Here is a 16037-nt window from a genome sequence, read left to right as displayed (position 1 = left end):
ACAACCTGATATTATCCAATTTATAAATTGCTCCTCTCCTCTCCCAATGCATGTTTTAGCTGATAATGCTGTATCTGTATGTGATGAATTTGAACTTTACCATATTTTTTTTTCTCAGTCCCTGGGATTTGTTTATAGATCTGTTTTGTGTGTGCTAAGAACTATGCTCCCCAGACTTCTTTACAGGACATTCAGCTGATGGTGAAGACTATATTACTGTTTCTAACAAAATACATCATTACCTGATCTCCTTAGTACAAAAAAAGCAGACAAACCCTCAAAGTTTTGCTTCCCACACAAACTGTGTTCATTTAACTGTTGGTGAATCCTATCTCATAGACTTTGGATTACCTTTTGTTTCCAATGCACAGCTTACAGCCAGGGTAAAGTTACTCGGACCAAACAGAAGGTCTAACTAACGCTTCTCCAGGTGTTTAGGAGATTTATTGCACTGTGGGCAGGCACTGGCTGCTTGCCTCCACTCCCTCTGTTGTGGGACACTCTTTCTTGCCAGACTCAGGTACCCGAACTCTTGTCTTGGTTTGAAAATTAGTGAAAAATTTTGCAAGTCAGCCACAGGCAGAGTCCGATGCTCCTCTTCCACCCCTCTTCTGACCACTGTCACTGGGAGGAAGCAGCACAGCCACCTTGCACTTGGTAAGGGAGCCTGCGGTCTCACAGAGATTGGTATCTTCTCTTCAAGAAGGTGTCTCCTTCACAACCCCAAGCTCACATGCTTCTTATTAAACCCCTTCTTTGTACAGCTATTTTGCAGGTAGAGAGCAGCCATCAGTGTTGCCCGGTCCCTGCTGGGCAGGTAGCGGTCCTTGCTTGGTTAACAGCCCATTGCCTCTCCCTCCAGCTCCCACGGGGGTGGGCCAGCCTCGGGGAGCGTGGCTGGCACCTGGGGCATTGCCTACAGAGCCATCAGGTTGGGCTGTGCTACGTCACTGCATTTACAACAAAGTCACAGCACAGTCGGGGCTGTACATGCATGTCCCCAGCTCCTTGGAAACAGCAGCTGTCCCTTGACACTGCTGGCCAGCCGTCAGGGGTAGGAGGGTTTGTGTGTGGGGAGAGGTCCCCCTCCCTTCTCCTGGTCCTTGGGCTGGAGAGTAGATGTTCTCGGCAGGCACCGGCGCGATAACCTCGTGGGTGCTGGGGGTGATGGCATCACCCTCCCACTCTGCAGTAATTTCTCTGGTTTCCAGCATCAAAGATAGCAGCAATTTGGGGATGCCTTTGAAAAGTAGTGTGAAATACCTCTAAAACCTATAAACTACGATAGGGCCAAGCTCCCAAGCACCAATACACCTTCCCATTGTCCTCCCAGGTGGCAATGGGGAGAGGCTTTTGGTTTATGAGAAACTAGATCTATTAAGTCAAACCTTAGAGAGGACTTTCTAATGTAGTTCAATACCTTTCCCTAGGCGTTTATTCAGTACAAAGCTGCTCACAAATACGTCTTTAATATAAAAGCTATATATCCCACAGCACCACTCCAGCCCCTGACTTCTTGGTCCTCTGTCTCAGTCTACACACCCATTCAAGCTCTGCTCTCTCTAAATCTTCCCCTCCTGCAGGATTTTGGTGTAGCCATCATGCCTCCTTCCCACCAGCTTTCCCCTGCAGACAGGGAGTTCCCAGAGGCTGCCTCTCCCCACTTTTTGCTAGACTTGACTTTCAGAACTCCTTTCATATGGCTCCTCTCTGATCTCCCTCCAGCCCGCCCCACCTGCAGCAGCATGCTCCTCTGCACCCAGCGGCTGCAGTAGCCACCATCTGCGCCTCCTTAAGCCGCACACATCCACCTCCCAGCCTCAGGTGGGGACGATGAGCTGGGAGCTCAAAGGCATCACACGCAACTTGCTGAAGGGGTGTTAGGAACTCAGTTTGATGGTGATGCACGGGTCTCAGAATCACTGCTTAATTACACAAGCGGGAGTTTGCGGTGGTGCCCCAAAGATCGGTTATAACAGAAAAGTGAATGGCAGCAAATAATGGCAGCTTTCAGGATGCCTTTCACGGAGCAGTTCATTCTCCACCACCACTACAAGCCTTCCTCCTCTTCCAGTCCTCAGAACAGTCTGTGGCACAGAGGGTGGAAAATGAGCAGAAGGATCCAGCACTCTGCTCTGGTCCTGCTTTGTTGGCTCCACGATAGGTTGCAGCACATGTTATTCTGAGCCACAGCACATTAGAGGAAACCCAAGGGGTCCCAAAGCTGCCTGGGAAACACCAGGACCATTTTGCTGCCTGGAAAGTGGTACAATGCATGTATATCCTGGAAGAGTTACACTTTAAACCATCTTTGTAATATAGAACATACTGCACCTAAGTCACTTAAATATTTCTGGTATTTAGAAATGTTAAAAAAAAATGTAGAAAAGGGCTGAAAATCCAGACGCAGTGATGGTGAGCATGCTGTTTGCAAGCAGCAAGGACCAAGGTGTGGACTGGTGAGCGCTTCATTTGCAGCGCACAGGTCAGATGTATGGCTTTGAGTCTTTAATCCCACTGCTTCTGCCCAACTTTTTTGCCCTTTGTGTTTCCAGGTAGGGTAAAGTAGTAACTAAGGCTTGGGATGAATCATAGAACAATTTAGGCTGGAAAAGACCTTTAAGATCAAGTCCAGCTGTAAATCTAAGGCTGCTAAGTCCACCACTAAGCCACATCCCTAAGTGCCACATCTACATGTATGAACATCCACTCTGCCCAAGATGCCATAGCTCACGCTGAACCCCACTTCAGCTTGCTGGCTCAGTGCAAAACCTGCAGTGGAGCAGCTCTCTGCACCTTGTTATGGAGCTGAGAATAACCAAAGAGGAGAACAGGTCTTTACTCATCACCACTCAGAGCTGTGTCCCCAACAGGGGATGCCCTCTTCTCCATTTGCCTTCCTCAGCCTTTCCTCGGCTGGTGGGCAGCTGTGGGGGTAGGTGGGTGGCCTTCCCTGTTAGCCTTTCCCTGGGCGCTCAGCCCTGTATTTACCTGGTCACATGGGAGGGTTGCTCGGGCTGAGAAGCCCAGGTCAGCGCCACACCATGACCTCGACTGCCAGTCTGCATTCCTTCCCCGTACCAACCACCCGGGAAGGTCCCTGTGGAGAGGGGATGCTTCCCGGGCATGACTTTGAGGTCAGGCTCACAACCAGTTGCAGGAGCACCGCCTTTCTCCATGACTATAATTTCCAGCTATAAGTGTTCTCCAAGGTAAATACACCTGCTCACCTGGGTGGTCTCATCTTGAGAGACTCTGCTTCCACCAGCCTTGCTGCATCGGTACTTTTAACCCCCTAAAAAGTAAAGATAAAAGGAAAAGAAATGTGTTGGTTAATTGCTTTATTTTAATTTTCTAGTCGTGTCATATGTAATTTACTTTGTGAATGCAGTGGAATATATATATATTTTTTTATTTCCTTAGGCAAAACCACATATGTCAGTTTTTTTACCCTCACAGTAATTGAGGTAAAATAGGTGGCGTTGAGGAGAAGGTGTCCTTGCGGACACGGCTGGCCTCAGGAGGCCGGATGGGTGTATGGCAAACTGACATCTATTGCTATGCCTGGAAATATAAAAAGCATACTGAGAAGTGTTTGTGAATTGTCTCCCAATTTGCATTACAAAATGAAATGCAAATAACTATTGCACTGTCTGTGTTACCTTTAGGATCTCAGAATCTCTTTTGGTTTGAAGCATTTTTTATTTATATAATTACCATAAATTAACACCCCCAAAAGCCCAACAGTTTTTTTCCAGTGAAATTTTCAGAGTTTCCTTTTTTGCTTGTCCTGATTACTCATTTTCTCTTTTGTTTCCTGTTTTGTTCTTTATTTTCCTTATCTACCTGCTGAATCACGCCATCCAATCAACATACAATGCGAAAACCATGTCTCCGTCTGTATGTTGTGCACCTGCTGCTCAAAAAAATAAATTTGTAAATAAACTTGCAAATATCCATCCATGAAAACATCACATATAGGACACGGTTGGTTTCATTGAATTTAAACAATTATTTAAATTCTCTGCTTTTATTTTCTCTCGTTTTTCTTTAATTTAATTCGTTTTGATGAGATTTCCGATTGCACTGGTGAAAAAGCCTCACTGCAGCGTGCCTCAAAACTGGCTTCTGTTCTGCATCTTCTTCCCTTGGCTAATTGGTGACGTGAGGCAAATGCAGTTACCAATAGCCTGTTCTCCGCTGTTTGTTACACCTGAACGATGATAAAGGGGAGACTGACATTTGCTTTATTTTGGTGGAAATTGGCATGAGAATAGGAGGGGAAGGATGCTTCTGAATGACCTGGAGTAGCGAAGATTGGCTGGCTGGGAAATCCTTCATTTTGTAAGTGGTGGTACCAAATTCAGTTTTTCAAAATTCAGGTTTTCTGTTATGATGAGACACATTGAGCTTTCTGCAAAAGGAAGCGGTGCATTTAAAAGGACTGCCTTACAGGTATTTTAAGCCCACAATTTACACTATATTGTAAGGCAAAAAAAAATATGGTTGAAACAATTGCAGATGTGCTTCCCTCAAATCAAAAGAGAAGTCACAGGACAGAGTGATTTTTAGTCAACCTTGAAAATTCTTTGTGATAGGAGCATATAGAAGCATTTGACAGCGTCCCTGGATGCAAAAGCAAACATTTCAAGTAAAATGCATGAGTTGTGTCATGAAGAAGGCTGAAAAGTACCAGGAACCAGATCCCACTGGGAATTTAGTGCCTGATTCCAAAGATGCCTTTGGAAATGTTGGCCTTTGTCTTTGAAAATCATGAATTAAGCAAAAGAGGATGAACAAAGGAAAATACAGTCTAAATATATATATATATATTATTCCATTCTGAATTGTCTTGGCTACGGTTAATAGCACCAGTGAGACCATAAGCCTATCAAAAATACTTTCTTGGTCACCTGGCAACAGCTGTTGGACCTGTGGTAGCACCTGGGCTTCCTGTTGCACAGTTGCTGTCAAACAAATTGGAGGGCACCCTCATGGCATTTGCTTCCTGCAAATAAGCTCCGTGCATGCTTCATGGAGGGTCACAGGAGGGAGGTTTCTGCTAGGAGGCAGCAAAGAAGAACATGACAGTCTGTAAGTTAAAAGTTTGCCTAGTGCAACCTGAGAGGGGAATCCTCTGCGTGTGCTGCGGTGGATGGAACTGTCACAGATGTGTGGGAGCTGTGAGGATGTCAGTGGAGACTTCGCCTTCTGCACCCCTGGCCCAAGCAGCATGGATAAGTGCTCTGGCATCAGCTGTGCACGTGAAAATATACTGAAAAAAATCAACTTGGTTTTGTTTGGCCAAATTTTAGCTCTCCACGTTGCAGGTTAAAGATTTAAATGGTCATCCTGCCGTTTGTTAGGATTGCAGTGTCTGTGGTTACGTGTGCAGGTCCAGGCTCCTGCCATCACTCGGCAGCCAAGACGTCCAAGTTAGATCTTTGGAACATCTGGTTGTCCTCGGGAGCTGCCACCTTCCTTCTACTGCTGCTGATGGGAGCCTACAGTGACTACAGCAGAAGCACCAAAGCCGAAAGGTAGTAGGGAATGAGGAGAGATACTGGCATCACACATAAAATCCTTTTTCCAGTGTTCCTGGCTCAGGATGAAAGGATGTGATATGACATACCTGTAAGGGCAGAGTCCCCCAGATGCAGACAAGTGCGGCAAAAATATTCAGCTACTTAAAATCAGCCAGGGTTTCCCCCAAGTGTCTGAAGAAGACAAGACCCTATGCAAGATTCAGGAACTCTTCAGGACTGGCAATGCCGTGGACATTTGGATGAGAACACACCCGATTCCCCCTCAACAGTCGTTCCTTAGCACAATGGGTTGATTCTTGCTGATGCCAGATGAAGAGAAGTGCCAAAGTTTCCTGAGTGATCCCATTCTTGGCTTGGTCAGATTCCTCTTCCTACAGCTCTTTGCAACTTTGGTTGAGCTCTTCGTTTTGAGGACAAAAATCTGAGGTTTCAAGCCTGGGGGGTGGTTGTGTCCTGCAACTCGGCTGCAGGAAGAAGCAGGGTTGAGCAGCTCAACTTCTTTGTGGCAGCATAATGTAACCTCCTCCACTAAATCCTGCAGAGCATGTCCAGCCATGGCATAAACCCATCATATTCCCACTCTGCAGGTTTCAAAATCCAAGCCAGTAAATCCCCTGAGCTGGTGTACAGAATGGAGCTCATTCTGCACCCCTGTGGACAGTGGGCACGGGTGCTGTGGTCTGCTGCTGAAGATGCTGGAGGAACAGATCCAGGCAATGGCTGTACACCCTCTTCTTCGTGTCTTTTCTACTTTTCAGTGCAGAAAACACCCCAAGAAAGGGTAAAAGAGCAAGCTTCCCAGGGTGGGACAGCAATCAAAGCTAGTTCTGTCCCCATGATATCTGTTGTGCCTGTTTCCTTGCTGCTTTGCAATTTGCTCCAGGGATGCCTCGTTTGGCTGAGCTGTGGTCCTGCTCCTGCCGTGGGAAGCTGTGGCTGTACCCAGACCCCAGCAGGCTGCTGGGTCCCTTTGGTACCAGCACTCCCTCTTTTAGGAAAATAGTGACAGGCCACAGGGAAAGGTTTTTCAAACAGAATTTACTAGTCCTGAGATGGATCGTAAAATCGTAGAGCTATGGTGCCTCTTGAAAGCACTGGTCAGCCTTTAGCATCTGTGCAACAGAAAAGCAAATGAAAATCCTGGCAAGAAAGACCTTGATAACCCAGAAAATGACCATACCCATGTCATTGCAGAGGTGGCTAAGTGGGAGGAGAATTGATGCAAAATGCTGTTATCCACAAGAAATATCGCAATGTGGAGTTTCCCCTTTAACTGCATGCAATTTAATACCTGCCTGGACAGTTGAGGTGTCGAAGGATGGGTTTTCTACGTGATGTGCTGAGGGTTACACACGCGGAGCCCTCCCATCCATCATGAGCGTGTGTAATTTTGCCTCCCTACGAACAGCGCAGAGAACAGTCCTTCGAACGGTCTGCGAGTGTTGGTGATGGTGGATTTTCCTGGGTTGTGAGTGATTCCTTGCGGAGCCGAGGCTTTCGCTGCGCTTTAGGAAATGGTAGTGCATGAGTTAAAAAAGGAAGGGGTTTTGGGGCTGGGGAAGGGAGAAAAAAAAAAAAAAAGGTTCTGTACTGTTTGTCCCTCCAGATCCTAGGGAGTGGGGGTTAGGGACGTATCTGCACGGTTCTGAGCCCCCTGTTCCATATTGTGTGTGTACAGACTGGTCTGTACGCACGTCACACAGGGGTAGCCCGTGCTGCACGACCTTGCAGTCAGCTGAGACCACAGCAGATGTTAAGCATCATGTCAGCAGCGATTATGAGATTCTGGCAAAGTCTGAGCCAAGCAACGTTCTTACCATTAAGCCGCAGTAACATGAGAAAGAGGGAGGTAAGGCAGGTCCATACACAGAGATGGATCCTGCAGACGCCGCCTGGGCACGTGCTTCTTGGTGGAGCATTAAGCTTGTGCACGGGAAGGATCTGGCTTGAGCATTGCTCCAAAGGTAAAAATTCATCAGATTCACAAGCCTGATGCCCAAATGCCACGAGCATTACACGTAAGGTCTGGTCCTGTTCCCGCTGGTGGGGAGACTCTGGTTAGGATGGGCTCTGGGTTAAACCTTTGTCCTGCACTGAAACCTGCCACGGCTGCTCTGCGGAGGTGTACCAGCCTGTACCGCAGCCAGCACCGGGGAGCAGGTTACTAAGGACCAGGTTAGTGATGGCACCCGGTTATCCAGCCGTGTGCCAGCTCTGCCCCCAGGTATATATGGCCTTACCTGCTAAGGTGAGTTCAGCCCATGTTTTGGGAAGGCAACATAAGTGATGTGAAAAATAAACTGATGCTGAGGCAAGTATTGAATTTTTAGCACCTATTTTTACTGACCTTGAACAACCCAGGGGAATCCTTGCTTGTGTTTTGCCTGCCACAGCTGATTTCTGTCGCTGACTTGAATGAGCTCAGTGTTGTCTGCTCTTTCATTGAACATACCTGTGCTTTTCTCTTTTCTCTTTATTTGAGGATTGAGTCTGATATATGGTCTGTGCCTAACTGAGCTGCTTGTGTTTTTAACATGAGAGAAACCGAGTGCATGCCTGAGACTGATTTCTTGAACTCTCTGATGGGATTGGTGGAATGTGATGCTAATGGCCCCAAAACTGAGCTGGCATTTAAAGAAATGAATAGATCCAACAAGCCCCCCAAATCCAGAATGAGCTCTGTAGCCAAATGAGCAAGAAACGTGGGTCAGTTCAATATGACTGGGTGTCTTCTGGTAAAACAATAATACAAGGGAAAGACTGGCTTTGCTCATCTTTACCAACAAGAGCTCCTTATGATTATATTTTCCACTCCACTGCTTGATAGTTTAGAGTGGGATGCTTTCTCTCTTTAGCTAACTCAGTCAAATAAGCGGCTGTGAACAGAGATTCACAAATAAGTGAATTGGAATCAGTACGGAAAGGGGGGATATTTTTCATCTCCTTAAAATAGGAGGGCAAGAGGGATCTGGCTTTTGCATGTTTTGTTTTGGAAAGAACCCTCTCTAGATTAGCTCATTGGGGCAAGAAACCTCTTTTCCCTGGATGAAAGAAAAAAATGGGGTGCGGGGTGGGGAGAATCATATAAAACAGATGGAAATCAGAATCTGTCTCCAGCAGTTCTTTGATTCACCTGTGAAGGCACATTTAATAATAATTTAAAAATCAGCAGGTTCCTAAGGCACCCTCCTGCTGCTGAATGTTAGCCTCCCCAGCTGATTTTCTGCCATTGATCCATCTTCGAAACAGTCTTGCTGGTGCCATTTCTCCTTGATGAGCCTGTCCAGTCACATGATGTATAAACATTTAAAACCTCCAGGTTAGAAAACATCCTCATTCTTTCAAGGATGTTTTAATCTTCACTGGACAATGCCTTTCTTTGTTACGGTAGAGGCTATATACGCAATCCCTTGCAACTGTCTTGGCTAAAGTTCAATTCAATGTAGAAAGCAAGCTGACCAAGACTTAAAACAACCTCATTCTTTACGAAATGATAGTACGGCACCATTACCTCTCCCTGAGGCTTTAGGGGGAGAAAATCTGCCTTACTCAAAGAAAACACGACCTCCATGGACAGTGTGAAAGGGCCTTTTCTGTCATTGACCCAGTAGCAGAGGGGAGGGCTCTTGTGGAGAGGGATTTTCTCATACTTGCTGCATGTGGAGTGATCTGCACTGACGAATGTTTCTTTTGGAAGGTTTTCTGGTGGCCGATTTGCTGCTTAGATCGTGAAGCTGGTAATTTTAATTTCTTTTTTGCGGGCTGTGGTTTCTAATCGCGTTAATTTCTGAAGGACACAAAACCTTTACTTTCCGCAGGACAACTTCATCAACCTCAGCTTCCTGCGGCTCTTCAGGGCAGCGAGACTTATCAAGCTCCTTCGCCAGGGTTACACTATCCGCATCTTACTCTGGACATTTGTGCAGTCTTTTAAGGTGAGTGTTAGGCAGGTGGGAGGCAGGAAAGAGATGCGGGGAGATGCTAATGCTTGGCACACCTGTAGCATCCTCCATGGAGTATCAAAGATTTTCCCCTTGCCCTAGGAATGGCCTCTCTGCACCTCTACAAAGCGATTACAATAATATTAATTCTCAGAAAAGCTGACTGACTTGCACTGAACATCCCCTGAACACTGCAGGTGCTGAGCATTTTGGAAAATGAGTCCGAAAGCTGGATGGCTACTGATGCAGGCTCGCAGCAAGCATGCAGAGCTCAGGTTGCCCTTGAAACTGCCACAAAATCCCTATGGCAAAGTCTTAAGACTCTGGTATTTGCATAAGGAAACAGTAGTCTGACTAATAAGTGCCTTCCTGCCTGCTGTTTGCCAGCAGCAAGTCTGAGGTTGATTGCTTTCACTAGGCTTCAGTCTTGGTAAGAATCTGATAGAGATGAAACCCAAACCCTTGCATTTTGGTAATACAAGCTGTCAAGCTGTATAGCACCAGGCTGTGTTTTTATGACGTGGAGGATTACAAAAGGAGGTTTTGTTCTAAAGTGGAGACAGTTACTTCGCCTGCCCTTCCCACCCAGCAAGCAGCAGCACGTTGTGGCACCAGGGTAACTGGCCACAGCAGCTGGATATGGCACTTCTGAACTAAGCGACCCTCCAACAACTGCCTTGCAGCAGCTTTGTTATCAACCTGCGCTTAGTTTCAAGGTAGCTGTTTTCCAGATCTAAATAAGAGCCTACATGCCCCGAAGCTGGTTGTTTTTAACAGGTCAGCCGGCGGGATGCCACGCTGCCCAGCGCTGCTCGTGACGTGGCAGGTGGCCCAGCGAGCCTGGGGACCATATCTCTGGCTTTGCACAGGGTCTCCTTATTCTGGGCTGAGCTCAGAGGTCTGTGGGTGATAGCTTATGTCCTGGGTGCTGACAGAAGCTCAGGGGAGTGTGTCTGCGGGGGGGTGCAATGCCAGGGTATTTTGTGTGGTGCTCTCTGGAAGGCGTTATGGTGGTGCTTGGTATTTAACGACGCAGCGTGCGGTGGGATGCAGAGATGGTGGCACTTGGTATTTAACGACACAGGGTGGGGTGGGATGCAGAGCAACTGGGTTTTTTTTTTTGCTTTAGCTGCGCTTTCAAATACATCACAGTCTCTGAGTCAAAACGATGCAGAGAGGTTATTTTGGGTGATAAAACTGTGGGAAGGAGTCTGGTCTCTCCAAGAATGGAAAAGGCTTTTTAAGAGAAGAAAGACATTCCCCTGCTGCGGTTGGAGGGAGATGCCAGGTGGCTCTGCCCACACCAGGCTGGGAGTGCTGACCAGCCCTGTGCTGGCTGCAAGAGATCTGGGGTGGAGAAGGAGTTTCAGGAGAGTGTGAACATGGCTACTGCTCTGCACCGGAGCTGGTCAGGAGGGGAGTTTCTATTATACTACTTAGACTATAGGGCAAAGTCTTTTGGGAGGTTGAAGATGGGAACATGGTGATTGCTTCTTTCTACAAGTAACCTGGAGAAGAACTGCAGGCTGTGCTGGTTTGTTAATATATATATATATGTTTATATACAAATATACAAATAAATATATATATACATACATAAAAAAATGTGCTGTTATCCCATGGCCAGGGGTGGAAGCAAGTGCTGTATTACACTGTACATCCCTTTGGGAGACACCAGAGAGGCAGCTGAAGCTCTGGCATTCAGCTTCTGTGTTATGCTTTCCCCTAGCCACCCAGCAGCTCATGGAAAGGGGCTGCGATCTGGCAGGTTGCAGTGCCTCAGGCTTGTTGGGTCGTGTTTTACTTGAGGATGGACGGAGGTGGTGTTGCTGCTGCTCTTATCTTGTAACTCATGAGGAATCCTGCAGCCAGGAGAGCCTCTCCCAGAGGCTGAGATGTGGGGTCTGCAGGTATAAGATGTTCTCACTCAGGAGAGTGTCCTTGGACTGTGCGGTCTTGGCTGGATCTTGAGAGAAGGGCTCAGCCAAGGGCCTTTTCAGTATAATCCCGACCCTTTCCAGAGTGTGTGTGCAGAGAGCTGCCCCTGAAGCTGAGCTGGGACAGTTCTGGAGCTGCACAGGGAGCTGCTTGTCTGTCTGTCCCCCCAGCATGGAGCTCTTGGTCCTTGTCCCTGGTGCAAAGGTGGCCAGCAGAAAGCACATCAGCCCTTTGCCCCGTGTTCCCTGCTGGGCTCCCCGTGGGCTGCATAACCCCTCTCCTGCCCCGAGCATCTCATGGTCTAGCCCTAGGACAAGGCTTCTCGATTTTTCAGCTATTACTAATTAAGAGGCATTAATTACCCATTCATTTAACCTGAGTGGAAAGCAGCTATTCCTCTCAGCTTGGGTGACATAATTACATTGTAGTCTTCACAGATTTCTTGCTAAAACTCAGAATATTTTTGTCCTCCTGGGATTGCAAGCTTGCCTGTTTTGGAGCAGGAACTTGTTTCTTGGATGTACATTTCTTTTCTCGTACTAAATTTGCAGCAAGATCATTAATAATTAATAATTAATGTTCCTACAATTATGCATAGAAAGTGCCAGTGCCTGCCAGTTAGCTCCAGTGCTTGCTGTGGAGCTTCTTACTTTGTTTTCCCTGCTTACTGCTTATCTGCTTGCAAGGATGTAGAGAGACCCCTTGGAAAGCCCAGGCTGGTTTGTGATCAATGAATACCTGGCTCCAGGGGTTTGTCTTCTGAAGGCTGCCAGAATTGTTCATATTCTCTTCCCCGTTCCTTCATCTGAAGGACAAATACCACAAAACACGGTGTTGCCCAGGAATTAAATGCTACTGGCATATATAATGCATTTGCTGACATTAATATCTTCTTCTCCTTTTCCACAGGCCTTGCCTTATGTGTGTCTCCTCATTGCAATGCTCTTCTTCATCTATGCCATTATTGGCATGCAGGTAAAAATTTTAGGTTTTATACTGACCATAGGTAGGTTAGTTTTGTCCCACCAGTTCAGGGTGCAAACGGGTTATTGCCTCCGCAACAGGATCAACAACTGACTTAGGATGAGGCAAAAAGCTCATCTTGTCTGGTGCCAGGTACCTTATAAGTGAAAAAAAAAAAAAAAAAAAGTGACTTTTTCTGCCCTTATTACTAGGTCTTGTGCTGATCCCTGGTTGTACAAAGGGTGAGGGTGGGCAGGGAAACCGACTGTGGGTGATGGGCTGGCAGCACAGCATCGCGGGGGCAGGGGGTATGGGCACATCCCTCCCACTGGGTACCGGCACGCCAAGGGGCGCTGCACCCTTCTGAAAGGAAATGGAAAAGTTTTCTTGCCCTGGGATGGAGCTGAACTGCGGTGTTGGAAAGGGTCTGTGTGAAGGTGAAGCATGTTAACTTTGGCTTTTTCCCCATTTGATCTCCACGACACATTTTTATCTCTCTCTTCAGCACAGGAATTATTCCAGATTTTGAGATCCCTTAAACCAGGACAGATTATTTCACTGCCTTTTCTTCCAACTCCCCTTGATCCACCTTTATTGACAGTGTCCACGTGAGGATGTCTTTGGCCTGAATCCTTTCTGTTTTCTGCGGCAGGTATTTGGAAACATTGCACTAGATGATGAAACCTCCATTAACCGGCACAATAACTTCCGTACCTTCCTGCAAGCCCTGATGCTTCTGTTCAGGTAAGTAAAGTTTAAAATGCCACACGACTTGCACGTGAGCAATAAATAAGCCTTTGCTTTTGCCACTTCAGCTGCTGAGACTTGAGCATCCTCTAAGAAAGGTGTTTGGAGTAAAGCATTTCTGCTTCCTCCTCCTCCTCCTTGGCGTTAAGGGTTGGCCTGGTACATTACCTGAATACGATGGATGTGATTCAACACAGCAGCATCTCCCCAAAGTGACACCCATGGCTGTGACATGCTACGTCAGCTCAGGCGGAGTTTAATATAAGACAGAACTCCCCTGGTTTGTCTGCTTCTTGTCATGAAGCTTACTTTTTTTTTTTCCTTAAGTGAGAATTCCTTTAATTGGTCATTTTTGCATTACCAACAAGTTAACACTTCATACGTCAATGCCACCTCTGCTTCAGAGTGAAAGTGTTTCCATCTGGGTTCATTCTGCTGGGAAATGAAGCACTTTCAAATGGGGGGAAAAAAAATCAATGAAATGACAGATTTTCATTTTCAGACCCAGCAAAAATGAAGTGTAGGCTCTGCTCCCAATCAGGGCAGCTGGGGGAAGATTTCCCTTATCTGGATGTGTGCCGTGTGGTTAATAACTGCTCCGGCCCCACAAGCACCTGCCGGCCGTGCCGAGGCTGGGTTCCGCAGGTTCTGCAGCGCTGGTAACTGGATATCTTGCCTGGGATTTCCTTTGCATCGTTTCTGTGAAGCTAGATGGAAATTAAATTAGCCCTCTCTAGCTCAGCATAATCACTCCACTCAAAACTCTGAATTTTAGTAAAACCGGATAATTATTCAGCCTCACGTCCAAACCTCTTGGTCCCTTTCCAGACCCATGTGGCAGGCACGGTGGGACAGAGGGTGCAGAGGCAGCAGGACTACAATGGGAAAACGGGTATCTGCACAGGGGAATGGGGCTTTGGGACTCAATTCAGAGTAATCTGGAAGCTATTTCAGTTTACACTGAGCATCAGGTTTTCTCCCTGACCGGGAGGAAGGCTTGTGAGCTGGCTCTGTGCACAGATTTGCATGGCTGTGAGCAGCACTGCAAGGTGGGCTCTTCATGGTGCTGCGGAGGGGTGCCCCTGACAGCACCTCTGGGTGTACTGCAGGAATTACAGAGAGAAGAATCAGGGGTTATGTAGGAAGTCAGAGTAAGCCATCCTGGGGGATCCCCTGGCTTCCAATCCATGCATGCACGTTGCAGGGGATGGTTTATTTTGAGGATGGACCCTCTGGAACTCCAAAGTTTTTCCTTTTAGCTATTTTTATCCCTATAGTAGAAGTAGAAGTTAAAGGGGGAGGAGGGAAATGATGAAGAAAACCCAGGAACTGTCATGAAAAAGGGACTCGAGTCACTAGGACCAACCAGCCCATCCTGTTATTTCTGTACCTACCTGATAAATAAGAGATTCAAGAGGAGAAACCTGGTTTTATTTCCCATCATTGCCACAGGGTTCACAGCCAGCACTAGGGCAGAGGCATCAGCTGCTTCAGAAGGGAACAGTCTAAACTCTGTTTACTTACATTTGCACTTTGCACTGGGCGTGTTTAAATCAGTCTGGTTTTGTTCTTCGTAAAATCAATAAAGCTGAGCCTACCCGAGCCTGTTCAGCTTCTTTTACCCCCCTGTAACAGAGGGAAATGTTTTTTCTCCTTTCTTTTTCATGTCAGCAGGCTGATAGTTCAAATTCACAATGTAAATGTAGTCTCTGCACCTGGACACAACCTTGCACCTAGTTCAGTGAATTTGGCACAGTAATAGCACGAGGTGGATGCCCCCAACCCCGGCCTGTAATGAGGAGGGGGTTGGATGAGCTTACCCTCTGCCCTCCCCATCTGCAGGAGTGCCACGGGGGAAGCCTGGCATGAGATCATGCTGTCGTGCCTGAGTAACAGAGCCTGCGACCAGCTCTCTGGCCTCACCAAAAATGAATGTGGCAGCGATTTTGCCTATTTCTACTTCGTGTCGTTCATCTTCCTGTGCTCCTTCCTGGTAAGTCAGTCTCCGTCTGTCCCAAAGTGGAGGTGCCAGTGTGGTTACCCCCCACCCCCATCCCTTCCTTCCCCTCCCCTTCTTTCTTCCTCCTTCTCCCTAATTATGATTTATACAACATTACATGACAGCTTCACTAAAACCCGTTTATCGTCCTGGTGATAAAATCCCTTTAATCCCCAAAGAGATCATTTAGTCATTAGTTTAAAGGGAAGGTTTTTATCTTTCTTCTCACAGGGGGGTCTAATATTTGGAATTAGGCGTTAATCTGTTTTGTTGTGGTTTGTAATGTGGTCCTTTGAAGAAGGGGCTCGGGAGAGCAGGGTGAGAATGGCCAAGATAACACTGGTTCAGAGGTGCTTGCAGCAGGCAGCTGGGAGCATTACACTTATTTGATGACTTGTGTTTTGTTTTGTTTGTCAAATAAATTAAATAATCGCTTTCTTCTGCAATGGTGCCAGGAAAGCTTTAGGCGTGAAAGTACATGGAGCTGCTGTACTCAATTCGTGCCCGTGGCCATCGTATGGGGCTGGGTCTAGGCTTTAACAGGTGCCAGTGTTTTCTGATCACTTACATGCATAAAAAGCTCTCTGCTCTTGGGGCTTCGTTCACTTCTGTGCACCACTGGGACAGAGGAATAGAAAACCAGGGACAGGGACCCAATTAATCTTCAAGCAGGAAGAGATGAAAGTCACAGCTCTGAAATGTACCAAAAAGCAACATATCAAACCTATGTTCAGTTCCCTGGGTTTGCTTTAAAGTATAAGATTTGATGCTTCATGCAGCTAATCCTTGCTATCATCAGACACCTTTAACCAGGCAAAAGAGGTACACGTGGCAGTTTGAAGTTGGTCTCTCTATAGCCATCAGCAGTGGCCCCTACTGAGATCCTTTGTCCGACTGCTGTTG

At 46.9% G+C, this 16037-nt stretch overlaps 1 protein-coding gene across 1 annotated transcript in view; it reads left to right on the top strand.

The window, feature by feature from the left end:
• Positions 1-16037, top strand: part of LOC121093624 (voltage-dependent N-type calcium channel subunit alpha-1B-like) — a 301786-nt gene that overhangs the window by 249261 nt on the left and 36488 nt on the right. Inside the window, exons 33-36 of the mRNA XM_040606263.1 lie at positions 9365-9481; positions 12335-12400; positions 13041-13132; positions 14978-15128. Of these exons, the coding sequence (XP_040462197.1) occupies positions 9365-9481; positions 12335-12400; positions 13041-13132; positions 14978-15128 (426 nt within the window). The remainder of the gene's footprint in view (positions 1-9364; positions 9482-12334; positions 12401-13040; positions 13133-14977; positions 15129-16037) is intronic.

This window comes from Falco naumanni, chromosome 9 (genome assembly GCF_017639655.2).
Source record: "Falco naumanni isolate bFalNau1 chromosome 9, bFalNau1.pat, whole genome shotgun sequence".
In the NCBI taxonomy this organism is placed as follows: domain Eukaryota; kingdom Metazoa; phylum Chordata; class Aves; order Falconiformes; family Falconidae; genus Falco; species Falco naumanni.
Note: the sequence above shows the minus strand (reverse complement) of the source record. Positions and strands in the feature narration are given on the sequence as shown.